A 14,112-nucleotide genomic window follows, 5' to 3' on the forward strand; every position below is an offset into this window, starting at 1 on the left:
CCCAAGCATAAGGTATGCAACGTGTCTTGAGTTTTTCATCAATTGTTCCTTACTCTTTCATCTTTTCTTCATGGATTCTTCTACTCAATATCAAAGCAGTCACTGATGTGCCCACGGCCAGCAACACAATCTGCCTTTATGAAAATCCTATTTACTTATTTAAAATATTGTCCTTAACATTGAAAGCAGTTCTGAAAGATTGCATCATAGAAAAATTGCTCATTTCCTGCAGTCATTTGGGACATAGTCTCTTGAGGGCACATGTCTCTCTAATTTCTCCTGAGTATCTCGCCTTTGTGCCTAAAATTTATGGTTTAAATAGAATAACACAAGACACTTTTACATTTCATACTTTTAAAAACCCCACCCCATCTCACTCAGAGAGGTACGTTAATTGATTAAATTGTATTTAATCAATAAAATTAAGCATTAAAAAGAGAAATAGTTTAAGATTAAAATTTAAAAAAATGTAAAACAGCATTATAAAATTGCAAAAGATGGAGACTTCCAAGGTGGAGAGGTAACAAAACAGTTGTTAATACAGGTGGGATGGGGGTTCTGATGGGGCCAACCAGCCCCATGGTTCTCATGGGGTCCATCTGTCCCCCACACACAGCTATATACCATTTTTCCCATAGAACATTAAATAGCCAGAACAAAGGGGGGTAATGCCCTTTTAATTATCCCTTGGTTAAAGTCACAGACTCAACAATAAGCCTTTTATGATACTTAAGTATGGCTTCAGGTAAGTATAATTGGGTTCAAGCTATAGTGTAGGGTTTCAAACTCAATTTCAATAAGTACATCAGCACATCTATCTATCTATCTATCTATCTATCTATCTATCTATCTATCTATCTATCTATCTATCACTGTCCATTTTGAATACATAGTGGAAAGAGGAAACTTAAGAGTTTACAATGTTGATGCTATATGGAAGAAAACTGTGAATGAATCTGGATATTCTGCTTTGGGTGCCACGAAGTCTCCTCCCAGATGATAACAAGGAAAACAGGTCATGAAGAGGATGTGTAGCAACCCAGACAATCCTGTGGACCCTGCTCAAGCATTGCTTATATGCTTCATCCTGGATAGAAGGGAGTGAACTATCAATAATCTTTTCTGCCATCCTCACCACTCTCTGCACCACCTTCCTGTCCGAAGCAGTAACTGCTTCCAGACCACACTGTAATGCAATATGACAAGATGCTCTTGATCGTCCTTCTATAGAAAGTGGTAAGGACAGGGGGAGGAAAATTTACTGTTCTCATGTGTCACAGAAAATGCAGGTGTTGCTATGCCCCCTTCACCAGTGTCTCACTATTGAGCGACCAAGAATTATTTCTATATAAATATTTAATTATCACTTATGATTTCTTTTTTAATTTTTGAACATAACAAAACATAAAACAACCATCATCCATTACAATCACAGAAAGTGTGTTGATCGGTTACAATTCTTTTGTGCTTAATCTCATATCCAAAATTTTCAAGTTATTTAATTTCTCTTATTTGACAATTTTTTATATCCCTTTATGCTATTATTCTCATTTAACAATTATTTAACAATGGCTTGTCTCCCATAAAAAATCACTTCATATATTTTATCATTACCTTTATTTCATATTTCATACTTCCTTTCCTTTCCATGCTTTATTATCTAGCCATTGATAAAATAAATCCTATATCATATAATATTGTTTGTCTTCCTGTTCTCTAATTTCAAATGTCAGTTTACTCATTTCAGCACATTCCATAATTTTCTTAATAACTTCATCTTCAGTAGGTATTTTCTCCTTTTTCCAATTTTTAGCAAATACAATTCTAGCCGCTGTTAAAACATTCACAATTAAATATCTCAATTCTCTGTTATACGTTTCTGGTAGAATCCCTACTAAAAATATCTCAGGTTTAAAGTCAATGTGTTTCTTTGTCATTTTTTCCAACCAAGTGTGGATTTTAGTCCAATATTTTTTAGCTTCTACACATGTCCACCACATATGGTAATATGATCCTGGAGTCTGATGACATTTCCAACATTTCTCCAATTTGTTCTTGAACATTCTGGCTATTCTTGTCGGGGGTAGATGCCACCTGTAAAACATCTGATACAGATTCTCCTTACATGCTGTTGACATTGTCATTTTATAATTTTGCAACCACAATTTTTGCCATTTCTCTAAATCAATCCCATGACCAAAATTTTCCCCCCATGCAATCATTGTTTCCTACCTCTAATAAATAACCATACAATTTTTCAATTACACAGTCATCAGAACCCATTAAAATTTTATCTAAATTAGTTAGGACATTATAGAAACCTTCTTGCTTAGAATCTTCTTCATATCTAGAACGTATTTGCAAATAAGAAAACCAATCCATCTTAAAACCTTGTACTTCCAGTTCTTGCTTCGATTTAAATTACTCGATATATTGCATCTACCCCACCCATCATCTTCTCCTTGGTAATTTCTAGTGCTTCTGCCAATATTCCTATCTTTATTTCTGCCAAATTCTCTCCTTTCTTCTCTTCTACGTTTTGGAATCTAAGCTAAAATTCTGATTTGTCCATCTCCCATTCAATTAATCCACTCCTGTCACGTTCAACTTCTCCCAATCTGTTATCTATGTCTTTAGTTTTTCCTTCTCTTTGTTCCTCATTTTTCTCAATTGTTTGCAATCTATCTTCATATTTCAACATCATTTGCTGTATACTCGCCACCTTTTCATCTGTCTTTAATTGTTGTTGTTCAGTCTTCTGGACTACTTGAAGAATCATCTGTAATGTCATCTATTTCTCTCTTTCTTTTTCTTTCTCCTTCTCCTGCTGAAGCATCGTCTGAATAGATCGCTTTCCTCCAGATGGTGATGAGGAATGTGTAGTTGAGGCAGAGCCAACTGCCGTTACCTTAATACTCATTCTATCAAGTAATCACCAGTAGCCAAAACAAAAAAAAGGAAAAGCCAAGAAAAAAGGGAATAAAAGAAAAAAGGGAGAAAGAAAAAATTAACAATTCTTCAGGTTCTTCAATACCCTAATCCACTTTAAAAGAGGCTTAATTTAATCCCAATGTCAATAAAATATCATCAAAATCAATAAAAAATGAGAAAAAGGAAAACAAAATTGAAAAATGAAAGGCCAAAAAGCCAAAATAAAAAAATAAAAAAATAATAATCTTCAGGCACTTGTACACCTTAATCCAATTCAGTTATATATCAGGGGAAAAAATGGAAAAGTTTCATAAGTCCATTGAAAATGTTTAAGCAGGGGAAGAATACAGAGAGTTATCACTTAGCAGAGAAAAAGGAAAATGATGAAAGGTGAAAGTAAAAAGGATTCCAGTTTTTTCTACAATTCTCCTTCCCAAACATTAACAAATCTCTCTTATTCAGTTTCCGACTCCTACTTCTGATAGTTCCCCAAAGAACACCTGAATAAAAAATACAGATAATTCCAACTTCCTCAGATGTACTTCCAACTATCTTATCTGCAAGAAAGTTCAGACTCCTTGAGTTGTAACAAAATATAACACACAATTGTTTCAATTTACTGCTTGAATGAAAAAGAGTAACAAAGTTTCTAATCCAGTAGATGGCAGTATTACTCTCCTTTCTTCCCCACTATTGTACTCCAAAAGTTCTTTGTCAATAAAATGGAGAATTAAAAGAATCCCCAGAGGGAGAAGAAAAAATTAAATCCCCCCCCCCAAAAAAAGAAATATTTTCAATAAAATGCACAAAGGCTTAAAAATGTAAAACAGCTCTCAGTTCTATTAGTCCTTTTCAATCCAGACCCGGTCAAAAAAACAACAACAATGATTTATGCTTCCATCAATGCAAATGGTTTAAAAATAAGAAATAAATCCAGGTTAATTTCACCACTTAATTTTCTTTTATCTCCAATTTAATTTCCACTTCAGTCTCAGGGTGTTCTTTTATATTGATTTAAATTGAAAGTCTCTCACCGCATCGACTCACTGTCTTTCTAATCTTCTTCCGGAGCTGTCCCAACTTCAGCAGCTACAATGGCTGCCACCCCGCCGTTAGAAATAGGGCTTCTCCCGGATCAACCAGGGACTTTGCATTGTCCCTGGGATCGTCAGGATGTGCCCTCCACTATCACAGTCAAAACGAGACAGTGAGGTCCAAGAAGGACTGTCTAGCAGTGGGGTTCTTGGCAGTGATCCTGGAGCCCAGGAATCCTCCAACCATCCTGTTGCGACGTCAGCCCTCCCGCCCTCTAAAGACCCATAACTGGAATCCCAAAACACCTGAGGCCACAACCAAAGAAAGACTGTTAGAAATTAGTGAAATTTGTGTGAAATTTGTCACTGCTGGAGTATGATAGAAATATGAAAGTAACTAAAGGACTTTAGAGAGACAAGCGAAGATGTTTCTCTCTGTATCTGTGTGGGAGGTTGATGTGTGTATAAGGCTAGTTATTTTTATGATGACATTCTGTTCCACGTCCTGGTCTTATAGAACATGGACCTTAAAATCTCTCCATGCTTACCTTGACTTGTTCTTACTTCATTACCTGCCTTGTCTTCTCCAAGTACAAGACCCTTCATCCCAACATTCCACCAACTTATGAAGACAATGTTTTTAAGAACCATAGAAAATGATGCATCAGGTGTTCAGGGGGGAATGGTAGACTTCTTGAGAAATATTTTCATTAACATTTAAAGAGCATCTAGCAGATTGCATCATAGAAGGTTTATTGACTTCTCTACGGAAGCTTGGAAAACAGTCTCTATGAATATTTTCCTTTAATTTCCCATGAGTATCCATGCAGCGTATCTAGAATATGCTCAAGACTCATGTGCCTTGGATCGAAGTCAAGTGCCAATGCAATATAGGAGGCCCTCTGGAGGCACTCAAACAAGGATGAACTCTGCAACTCTTTTATGGTTGGTCTAATTCCCCTTCTTGTTCAACTGCAAAAAGATAAAGTGTAAAACCTTCTCAGATGCTTTATTGTGTACAGAAGGTTGAGATACAATTTCTAGAAGAATTTGTCTCTCGTTTCCCATAGTTATCCATAGATTATGACCCAAATAGGTTATTTGGAATCAGCATGATTCATGCCCATTTTATTTGGACCAACTTCCAAGGGCCATTCTCAGAAACTGAGTTTTGTATATACAGTACTAGATGGTAACCCTCCATTGCCTGGATATTTATAGGCAAAGCCTTTGTCTGACAGGGAGCCATTGAGAAGGGCCTTTCTTCTCCCTACCCTCATGCTCATCATCACTGCCCTCTCCCTTCTTCCTTCGATGTGCTCTTCTTTCCCACCCTGTCTATGATCCTGGACCTTTGCCCCAAATCCATCAGGTGCTTCCCCATGGCTCCTTTGGAGGGGGAACATCATGGCTGCCTTTCCAAACAATTGCCACTCTAGGACACCACATTCACTGTCCTTAACGGCTGAGGGTCTCCCTTCCCCATCCCATGACATCACCTACAATTGCCGCTTTAGGATGCTGCACTTGCTCTCCTTAATGGCCCAGGCATTCCACACAGACACAGACATACACCCCAGGGGTGTCTCACCCCCACAGTATTTGTTTCCAGATAGTAAGTCATCTGCATACCAAGTCTGGTTGAAATTGCTCAAGGTGTTCCAGAGTTATACTGGAACATACATACATGCAGCCTTTTTTATATAGATAGATTGTGAAATCTTCTAAGGCTCTTCAAAGATTCAATAAAAGAGGGAAGGAACAAACTGAAGATGACATCCAATAATATGTCAGCCATATGTGTCGGGGTAGGCTAAATCCTGGAGGTATACTACTAGGACTGATATGCTCAGAGACATCTTGAGGGGAACAGCTATTCCATGCCTCCATCCACTTTTGTGTGGTGTTCTGATGATCGGCCATCAACTTACGCGCTGTCAAGATTGGTGGATTTCTTGACTTTAATCGGCATTTTAAGAGATCAGGAATGTATCCATGTATGGGTAGAGAGGAATTTAACAGGATCTTACTATACTCCTGAATGAGAGCTTCTTGTCGTCGTAAGTGCGGGGGGTGTATTTGACTAAGAACTGGTAACCAGTAACTAGGTGTAGATTTTATGCACCCAGTAATTAGCCTCATCGTATGGTTAAGTTGAACATCAATAAGTCCTGTATGTGAGCTGTTTATCCATACAGGTGCACAGTATTCCACTGCAGAGTAGCAAAGCCTGAGGGCTGCACATCAGAGAGTTGGGGCTGAAGCTCCCCATGTTGTTCCTGTATAAATGGGGAAAGACACCTTCAGCACAATGTGATTGCGGGGCCCCTCGACAGACTATCCAGCATATAGTGAGGGAATGCCCTAACAGAAGGTATCCAGGAGATTCTAGGGACTTCCTCTGCATAACAACGGCAGCTACTGATTGGATCTCCAAACTTGACATTAAACTTCGAAATGTTATTTCTGTTTTCCTCTTACGTTTTCTTACTGCTTTTTTTTTTTTTTTTTTTTTTTGATTTATATGCCGCCCTTCTCCGGAGACTCAGGGCGGCTTACAGTGCGTTAAGCAATAGCCTTCATACTTTTGTATATTTATACAAAGTCAGCTTATTGCCCCCACAAACTGGGTCCTCATTTAACCTACCTTAGAAAGGATGGAAGGCTGAGTCAACCTTGAGCCTTGGAGAGATTCGAACCAGCAGTAAATTGCAGGCAGCTGTGTTAATAACAGGGTGCTTTAAACCACTGTAGTACCAAGGCTCTTTTTTATTGTTTTAATTGTTTTTAACCTATAAAAATGAAGTGTTTTAATACTGTGTGTGACCAACCATACGCTAAATAAATGACATCCAATAATGACTTTCTTCAACTTTCCATTTCTTGCCCCATTCATTTTTCCATGGAATTCAAGGTGAAGATACTTATCATAGTGTTTTAAGATCTGCAGATTTGAAATCTTTTTCAGGTGGGATGGTGTAGTGGCAAGATCATGTAGGGAATTAGACATTGTATACTCTTGTGAGGTGTTTTTCACATTTGGCAGCTTTAAGATTTGTTGACTGATTTAACTGATTCACCTGACAGCATATCTGCTTGTAATTATGAGGACACTATAAATATTACCTTTGCATTGGGATCCCAAAGGTGCTTTTTTCAAGGGGCAACTGAACTTTCTGATTTTTCTTTGAAGATGTCTCCCTTCTAATCCAAGAAGATTCTTCAGCTCTGACTGGATGGTGGGGAATGGAAGGATTTATACCCCTTGCAGACAGCTGGTCATTTGCATTCTTTTAGAGAGTCATTGAGGCCATCTGGATGTTTATCTGTGTCATCTGGATCACCTTAGTAGTGCAAATGGATGTGGAGCCTTCTTGGAACTATTGAAAGGACTGTGTTATGGATTGGAGATAGATGATGTCATATCCCTCCTCCTCTGTTGAGATAGGACTGTTTAATTTCCATTCCCCACCATGTCAGAGCTGAAGAAGCTTCTTGGGTAAGAAGTGAAATGTCTTCCAAGAAAAACCAGAAAGTCCAGTTGCCTCTTGAAAAAGAACCTTTGGGACAACCATGACCTGGAGACTGAGAATCTCCATAGACATTTTACATTGGGATGTTATCATCCAATGATGTGTGTAGTATATAATTTTGTCATTCATTGTCAAGAAACATTCAGTCTTATATCCCAATCCCACCTTCCCTTAATTAATCTGCACTGAAGATGCGGGTGAGGTTGTCTCTTCCACTCAATGAACCAGCATGTTAAAATCTTGTCATTTCATCTTCTATTAGCCTCACAGTAAAAGGGAAAAAAATATTTGACTCCAGACTCAAAGATAACTGATAGATATGAATTGGTTTGAAACCCAACTGATTGAAGGTACCTAACTTTATCTTCTACATTAGCGGTGTCAAACTCGATTTCATTGAGGGTTGCATCAGGGTTGTATTTGACCTCTGGGGACCGGGGTGGGCATGGCCAGGGTGGGTGTGACCAGCTCAACATCACTCATGTTGGGGGCACCTTGTGGTGGCCCAAGTGCTCTGCCAGCAAAAACGAGCTCCCAAGCTCCATTTTTGGCTGTGACAGTCTCCTGCAATGCTCTGCCAGGAAAAACAGAGCTCGGAAGGGCCACCTGCAGAAGGTTTCCGGAGGCAATCACAGCTGAAAATGGAGCTCGGAAGCCCGTTTTTGCTGCAGGGGCACTGCGGGCCGATCTTTCTCTGTTTCGAGGGCAGCCCCTGGAAACTAAGGTTATTACTTAGAGTTTACAGTTTAGATTTTGTTTCATCTTCAGGAAATCCCCTTGAAAATGGATTCAATTCCTGCATTTTAATACGAATAAAGCTAGTAGAATTAAACATAGTTGTTACATTCAGTCAACTTATATATTTCTATTGATAGTACACATTTATATTAAGTTGCAGTCTGTCATTGTCCAATTATTCCTTGTTTTTTCATTATTCCTTTTATTTTATTATATAAAAGTGTATACACTAATATTGTCCCATCTCTTATTTCTATCTCTTATTCTAATTTTTAATCATGTCACACTTTATTAAAAAAACATTTTCTTTCTATCCTACTTAACATCTAGTCATGTCACCTACCTAAAGAAAGAAAAGAAAGTGAGAGAAAAAGAAAAGTAAATCAGAACAACGAAAAGGAGAAATCATCTATCCATCGTCTCTTGCCCGCTTCAATACTTTAATTGCTATGCTTTTTTTTTTTTTTTTTTTTTTGCCTTGCCTCCCATATTCTTCTCTTGGATCTTTATCTCTATCTGCAGCTACTTATATAAAAGTGTGTACTCTAATATTTCCCCTTCTCTTATTTCTATCACTTGTTCTAACTTTTAATCATATCACCCTTTATTAAAAGCTTTATTCGTATTAGAATGTATGACACTCAGGTGCCACACTGTCCATGCATTGATTTATGTGTTTGTAATATCTATCTATCTATCTATCTATCTATCTATCTATCTATCTATCTATCTGTCTCTCTGTCTATCTATCTATCTATCTATCTATCTATCTATCTATCTATCTATCTAATAATAATATATATAATGGAATCAATTCTCATTCCTTCTAACACAGAGGAGAGCTGGAATCTTTCTTCCTATCATTTTTTGAACAGCCTCTTTCACTTCATTGTTCCTAATGGTGTAAATGAAAGGATTGAGCACTGGAGTGATCATCGTGTAGACAACGGAGACAACCTTCATTACCCTGAAGGAAGAGTTCTTGACTGTTGGCCTTAGGTAGACAAAAAAGACGGAGCCATACAAAATGAAAACTACAATCAGATGTGAAGCACAGGTAGAAAAAGCTCTCTGCTGTCCGGAGGTTGTAGGCATTCGAAGAATGGTGACGATGATGAAGAGGTAAGAAACGAGGGTGAAAAGCAAAGAGGACATTATCACCACCACAGAAACCAGGAAACCGAGGGTTTCAATAACATGTGTATCTCCTCCTGCAATCTTCAACACCGGTCCAACATCACAAAAGAAATGATTGATAACGTTGGAGGTGCAGTAGGGTAGGTTGGCAATCATCACTACTTGACAAACTATGGAGATAAAACCTCCAAACCACGCTCCTATTGCCAGTTTGAGGCAGACCCCCGAAGTCATGATGGTGGCATATCTCAAAGGATGGCAAATGGCTACGTATCTGTCCAAGGAGATCAAAGTGATGATGAAAAATTCCGTGACCCCAAAAAGAAAATAGAAGCACAACTGAATCACACAGCAATAAAAACAGATGGCATTACTAGCAGAGAGGTAATTGAGCAACATCTTGGGTATGAAGGATGTGGTGTGTCCCATGTCTATAAAAGAAAGGTTACTAAGGAAGAAATACATAGGTTTCTGGAGATGGCGGTCCATGATTACCATCATAATGATGAGCCCATTGCCCATCAGAGTCAGGAGGTAGAGGAGAAAGACACTGGCGTACATCATGTTTTCCATTCTCCCAAATGTGGACAATCCAACCAGGAGGAAATATGCAGGTCTTGTACAGTTGCTCAAATCCATCCTCCCCTTTAGCTACCAAAGCAATCAGAATTCGAATTGAGTCAACCTTTTGCTATATTTCCATCAATTATTTCTTATTGTCATAAAAGTGTGCTATGAAAACATCTAAGTTCTCTGACCAGAGTTATGGAGGTTTTCTACATTCTTCCCATGCAAGATGAGATATATGAGATCTTTCCACAAAGAAGAGGGGTCAACTTATTTTCCAGAGCACCAGAGGACAAAGAAACAGTGGATGGAAACTAATCAAGGAGAAAAGCATAATCAGAATCAGAATAGACCTGGAAGGGACCTTGGAGGTCTTCTAGTCCAGCTCAAGCAGGAGATTCTATACCATTTTAGACAAGTGACTGTCCAGTCTCTTCTTAGTGATGAAGCACCCACAAAATCTGAAGGCACTGGTTAATTGTAACCTGGAATGAAGGAGAAAACTCTTAATAGTGAGGACAATTAACTAGTGGAACAGGTTGCCTTCAGAAGTTGTAAGTGAGGTACCAAAAGATTTTGCTTTCCAGTCGTATGGAAAATAAAAACAATAGTATTGGATGCCTGCAAAACGTGCCCTCAGACAAATTCTGTGTTTAAATTTCTCAGTGGAAATTCCAAGCTCCCCAAAGGAACTTTGTATTCCAATGGATGAATTTTTCAAAGTACTTCAGATTTACTTATTAAAGCAAAAAGGGTAAAATCCAATACATGTACTTATGTGTATGTACAGTAGTGGACAAAACCTTTTGGAAAAAATGCATTTTCTAAAACTAGCTAATAACACCACTTTTTTTTTGGAGTAGTACCATAAAACTATATATCAATGGAAAGATAATTTAATCAAGAATGTAATGCAATAACTTTTATGAAGGATTTGCTAGTAGAATAGCAAATAGAATTTTTGTATATCTCATTTTTTCTACGTGTTTCACTTTTCTTCTTTATACTGTAACTACAGTATAAAGAAGAAAAGTGAAACACGTAGAAAAAATGAGATATACAAAAATTATCCCATCAGTTAATACTTATTTAGGTAACCTTTAGCATGAATTACGGCCTTACAATGTCTTCCCATGGAGTAAACCAAGTCTTTTAGTTCTGCGGCTGTTATAATGTGAAACCAAGATTGAATGATTGCTTCTTCTTCTTCTTCTTCTTTTTTTTAATAATACTTTATTGATTTTTTTTAAAAAAAATTTAAAAAGAAAACATCAAATCTCCATTAACATCTGGGGTGTCGTGCGGTTACATATTTACATTATGTACATATCAAATATCTTCAAATCTACCATTATTAGAAATAGACATATCCTTATAGTCTCATTCTATTATTCCACCATTTGTACCACCTTTCCCATACTGCCTTAAATTTTGAATTCTCATTGTCTTTAAGAACATTTGTTAATTTTGCCATTTCTGCACATTCTAAGATTTTATTTATTATTGTCATCTCTGGAGGGGTTTGTTTGTCCTTCCAGTATTTTGCAAAGGTTAATCTGGCCACTGTTATAACATGTATAATTAATTGTATCTTGTCCTTAGAGAGTCCATCTCCCATCATTCCTAATAAGAAAATTTCGGGGGGAAATTTTATATCTTCTTCCACTATTTCTCGTAGCTAGATTCGTATTTTTGTCCAAAACTTTTTTGTCTCCGGGCAGGACCACCACATATGAAAGAAGGTGCCAACCTCCTTGCCACACTTCCAACATATTGCTGAGGCACTGGGAAATATTTTTGCTAGTCTAGCTGGGGCTAGATACCATCTATGAAATATTTTATAGTGGTTCTCCCTGTAAATTGCTGATTTAGTCAGATTATAATTCCTATTCCAAGACTCCTCCCAGTCATTGAAATTTAGTCTATAGCCAATATTTTTTTCCCAAATGCTTAGTTGATTCCTAGCTATTCCTTCTGCTCTGTCCTCGCCTAATAAGAGGTTGTAAAATCTCGCTAGCATTTTCTTTTCAATCCCCAACATAATTTTATCCAAATTGTTGTACTTCGTCTCTATACCAAATTGATCCCTATCTTTTTGATATCTAGAGCTTATTTGCAGGTAGCTCCACCAATCTAAGTTGAAACCTTGATTACTTAATATTTCTCGTGATTTTAGAATACCATTATCATCTAATATATCTTTGTACGTGCCGAATTTCAAGATATCCCTTTATTAGAGGCAGTCAAAGCCTCCATAATTGAGAGCCAGATCGGTACTTTCGTGTAAAATCTTTGTCTAGTTTCTTCCCATGTTTGAATCAGGGTCTCCCTTAATTTGTGTTTGTGGAAATATGAATTCTTTTTATTCTTTAGGCCCCATAAATAAGCGTGCCAGCCTGCCTGTAGATCGTGGCCTTCTAACGTCAGAATTCTCTTGTTTTGTAATGTAACCCATTCTTTGATCCATACTAATTTGGCCGCCTTCTGATATGCTTCCCAATCGGGTAATCTGAAGCCACCCATTCTTCTTTTCCCTTGCAGTGTTTTATATGCAATCCTTGCCTTCTTCCCTTCCCACAAAAATTCTCGCACCTTCTTTTCTAGATTTCTAGATTTTCTAGATTTTCAATTGGTTAACGTCTGGGCCATTCCAGCAGTGGAATAGGATTATCTTGAAACTCTTGTAAAAAAGTGATTGCTTATTTGTACCCTATGACTATCATTAAGTGTTGTACCTTATGATTCTTGTATCTTTTCTTTTTATGTATACTGAGAGCATATGCACCAAAGACAAATTCCTTGTGTGTCCAATCACATTTGGCCAATAAAAAATTCTATCTATCTATCTATCTATCTATCTATCTATCTATCTATCCATCCATCCATCCATCCATCCATCCATCTATCCATCTACTCACCGACCCACCTACCCACCTACCTACTTACCTACCTACCTAGAGTATCTACCTACCTACTACCTACTTCTATTTCTATTCTATTTCTATTCTATTTTAATCACCCCAATCCTTTTTTTCTCTAGACTAGCAATACCCAAGCATAAAGTACGCAACATGTCTTGAGTTTTTCATTAATTGTTCCTTACCCTTTCATCTTTTCTTCATGGATTCTTCTACTCTGTTTCAATATCAAAGCAGTCACTGATGTGCCCACGGCCAGCAACACAATCTGCCTTTATGAAAATCCTATTTACTTATTTAAAATATTGTCCTTAACATTGAAAGCCGCTCTGAAAGATTGCATCATAGAAAAATTGCTCATTTCCTGCAGTAATTTGGGACATAGTCTCTTGAGGGCACATGTCTCTGTAATTTCCCCTGAGTATCTCACTTTTGTGCCTAAAATTTATGGTTTGAATAGGATAACACAAGACTGTTCTTATTTGGCTGAACTGTTAACTTCCTTTCCAAGGTATGGATCCTTCTGTTATTAATCACGTAAAATATTTTCAGGGAAGGGATTCATTAGAGGCAGTGTTTTATCATTTTCTTAGGATTTTCCCCTTCCCCTTCTTTCACCTTCTCAAAGGGATTAAATTGAAGAAATTAAACAACAGTTGAGATTTTAATCAGGCAATTTTGGGGGTGGGGCGAGGAATCAGAGGTTTTACCAGTGGTGAAATCTGAACCAGTTTACTACCGGTCCGTTGGCTGCGCATACGCAGTGCGCACTATACATCAAATGTGTGTGGCATGCGTAGGCATACGGTAAGTAGAACAGTGCATGGGGGGGGGTGATCAGCTGTGGCGCACAAACTTTTTTTAACTTTTAAAAGCATTGCTTTTAAAAGTAAAAAAAAAAGCCTCTGACGATCGCACTGCTCAGCTGGGATCGTCAGAAGTGGGTTTTTTTACCTTTTAAAAGCATTTTTTCTACAACCTCTTCGCCCGAAGAGGTTGTAAAAAAATGCTTTTAAAAAGCTCTCACGATTCCAGCTGAGTTGCCTGATCGTCAGAGGCTTTTTTTTCTTTTAAAAACATTTTTTCTACAACCTCTTCAGCCAAAGAGGTTGTAAAAAAATGTTTTAAAAGGCTCTGACGATTCCAGCTGAGTTGCCTGATCTTCAGAGGCTTTTGTTTTCTTTTAAAAGCATTTTTTCTACAACCTCTTCAGCATTTTAAAATGCTTTTAAAAGGCTCTGCTGATCAGGCAAC

At 37.6% G+C, this 14,112-nt stretch overlaps 1 protein-coding gene across 1 annotated transcript; it reads right to left on the reverse strand.

Annotated features, from left to right (window-relative positions):
- Window positions 1–8,291: 8,291 nt before the first annotated feature.
- On the reverse strand, window positions 8,292–10,138 carry LOC132709329 (olfactory receptor 6X1-like). The gene has a single exon (XM_060682681.2). It carries the CDS (start codon window positions 10,010–10,012, stop codon window positions 9,047–9,049), a length of 966 nt encoding a protein of 321 aa, XP_060538664.2. The 5' UTR covers window positions 10,013–10,138; the 3' UTR covers window positions 8,292–9,046.
- Between the last annotated feature and the right edge of the window lie 3,974 nt (window positions 10,139–14,112).

This window comes from Pantherophis guttatus, chromosome 4, assembly GCF_059756535.1.
Source record: "Pantherophis guttatus breed Tessera chromosome 4, ASM5975653v1, whole genome shotgun sequence".
Classification (NCBI taxonomy): Eukaryota; Metazoa; Chordata; class Lepidosauria; order Squamata; family Colubridae; genus Pantherophis; species Pantherophis guttatus.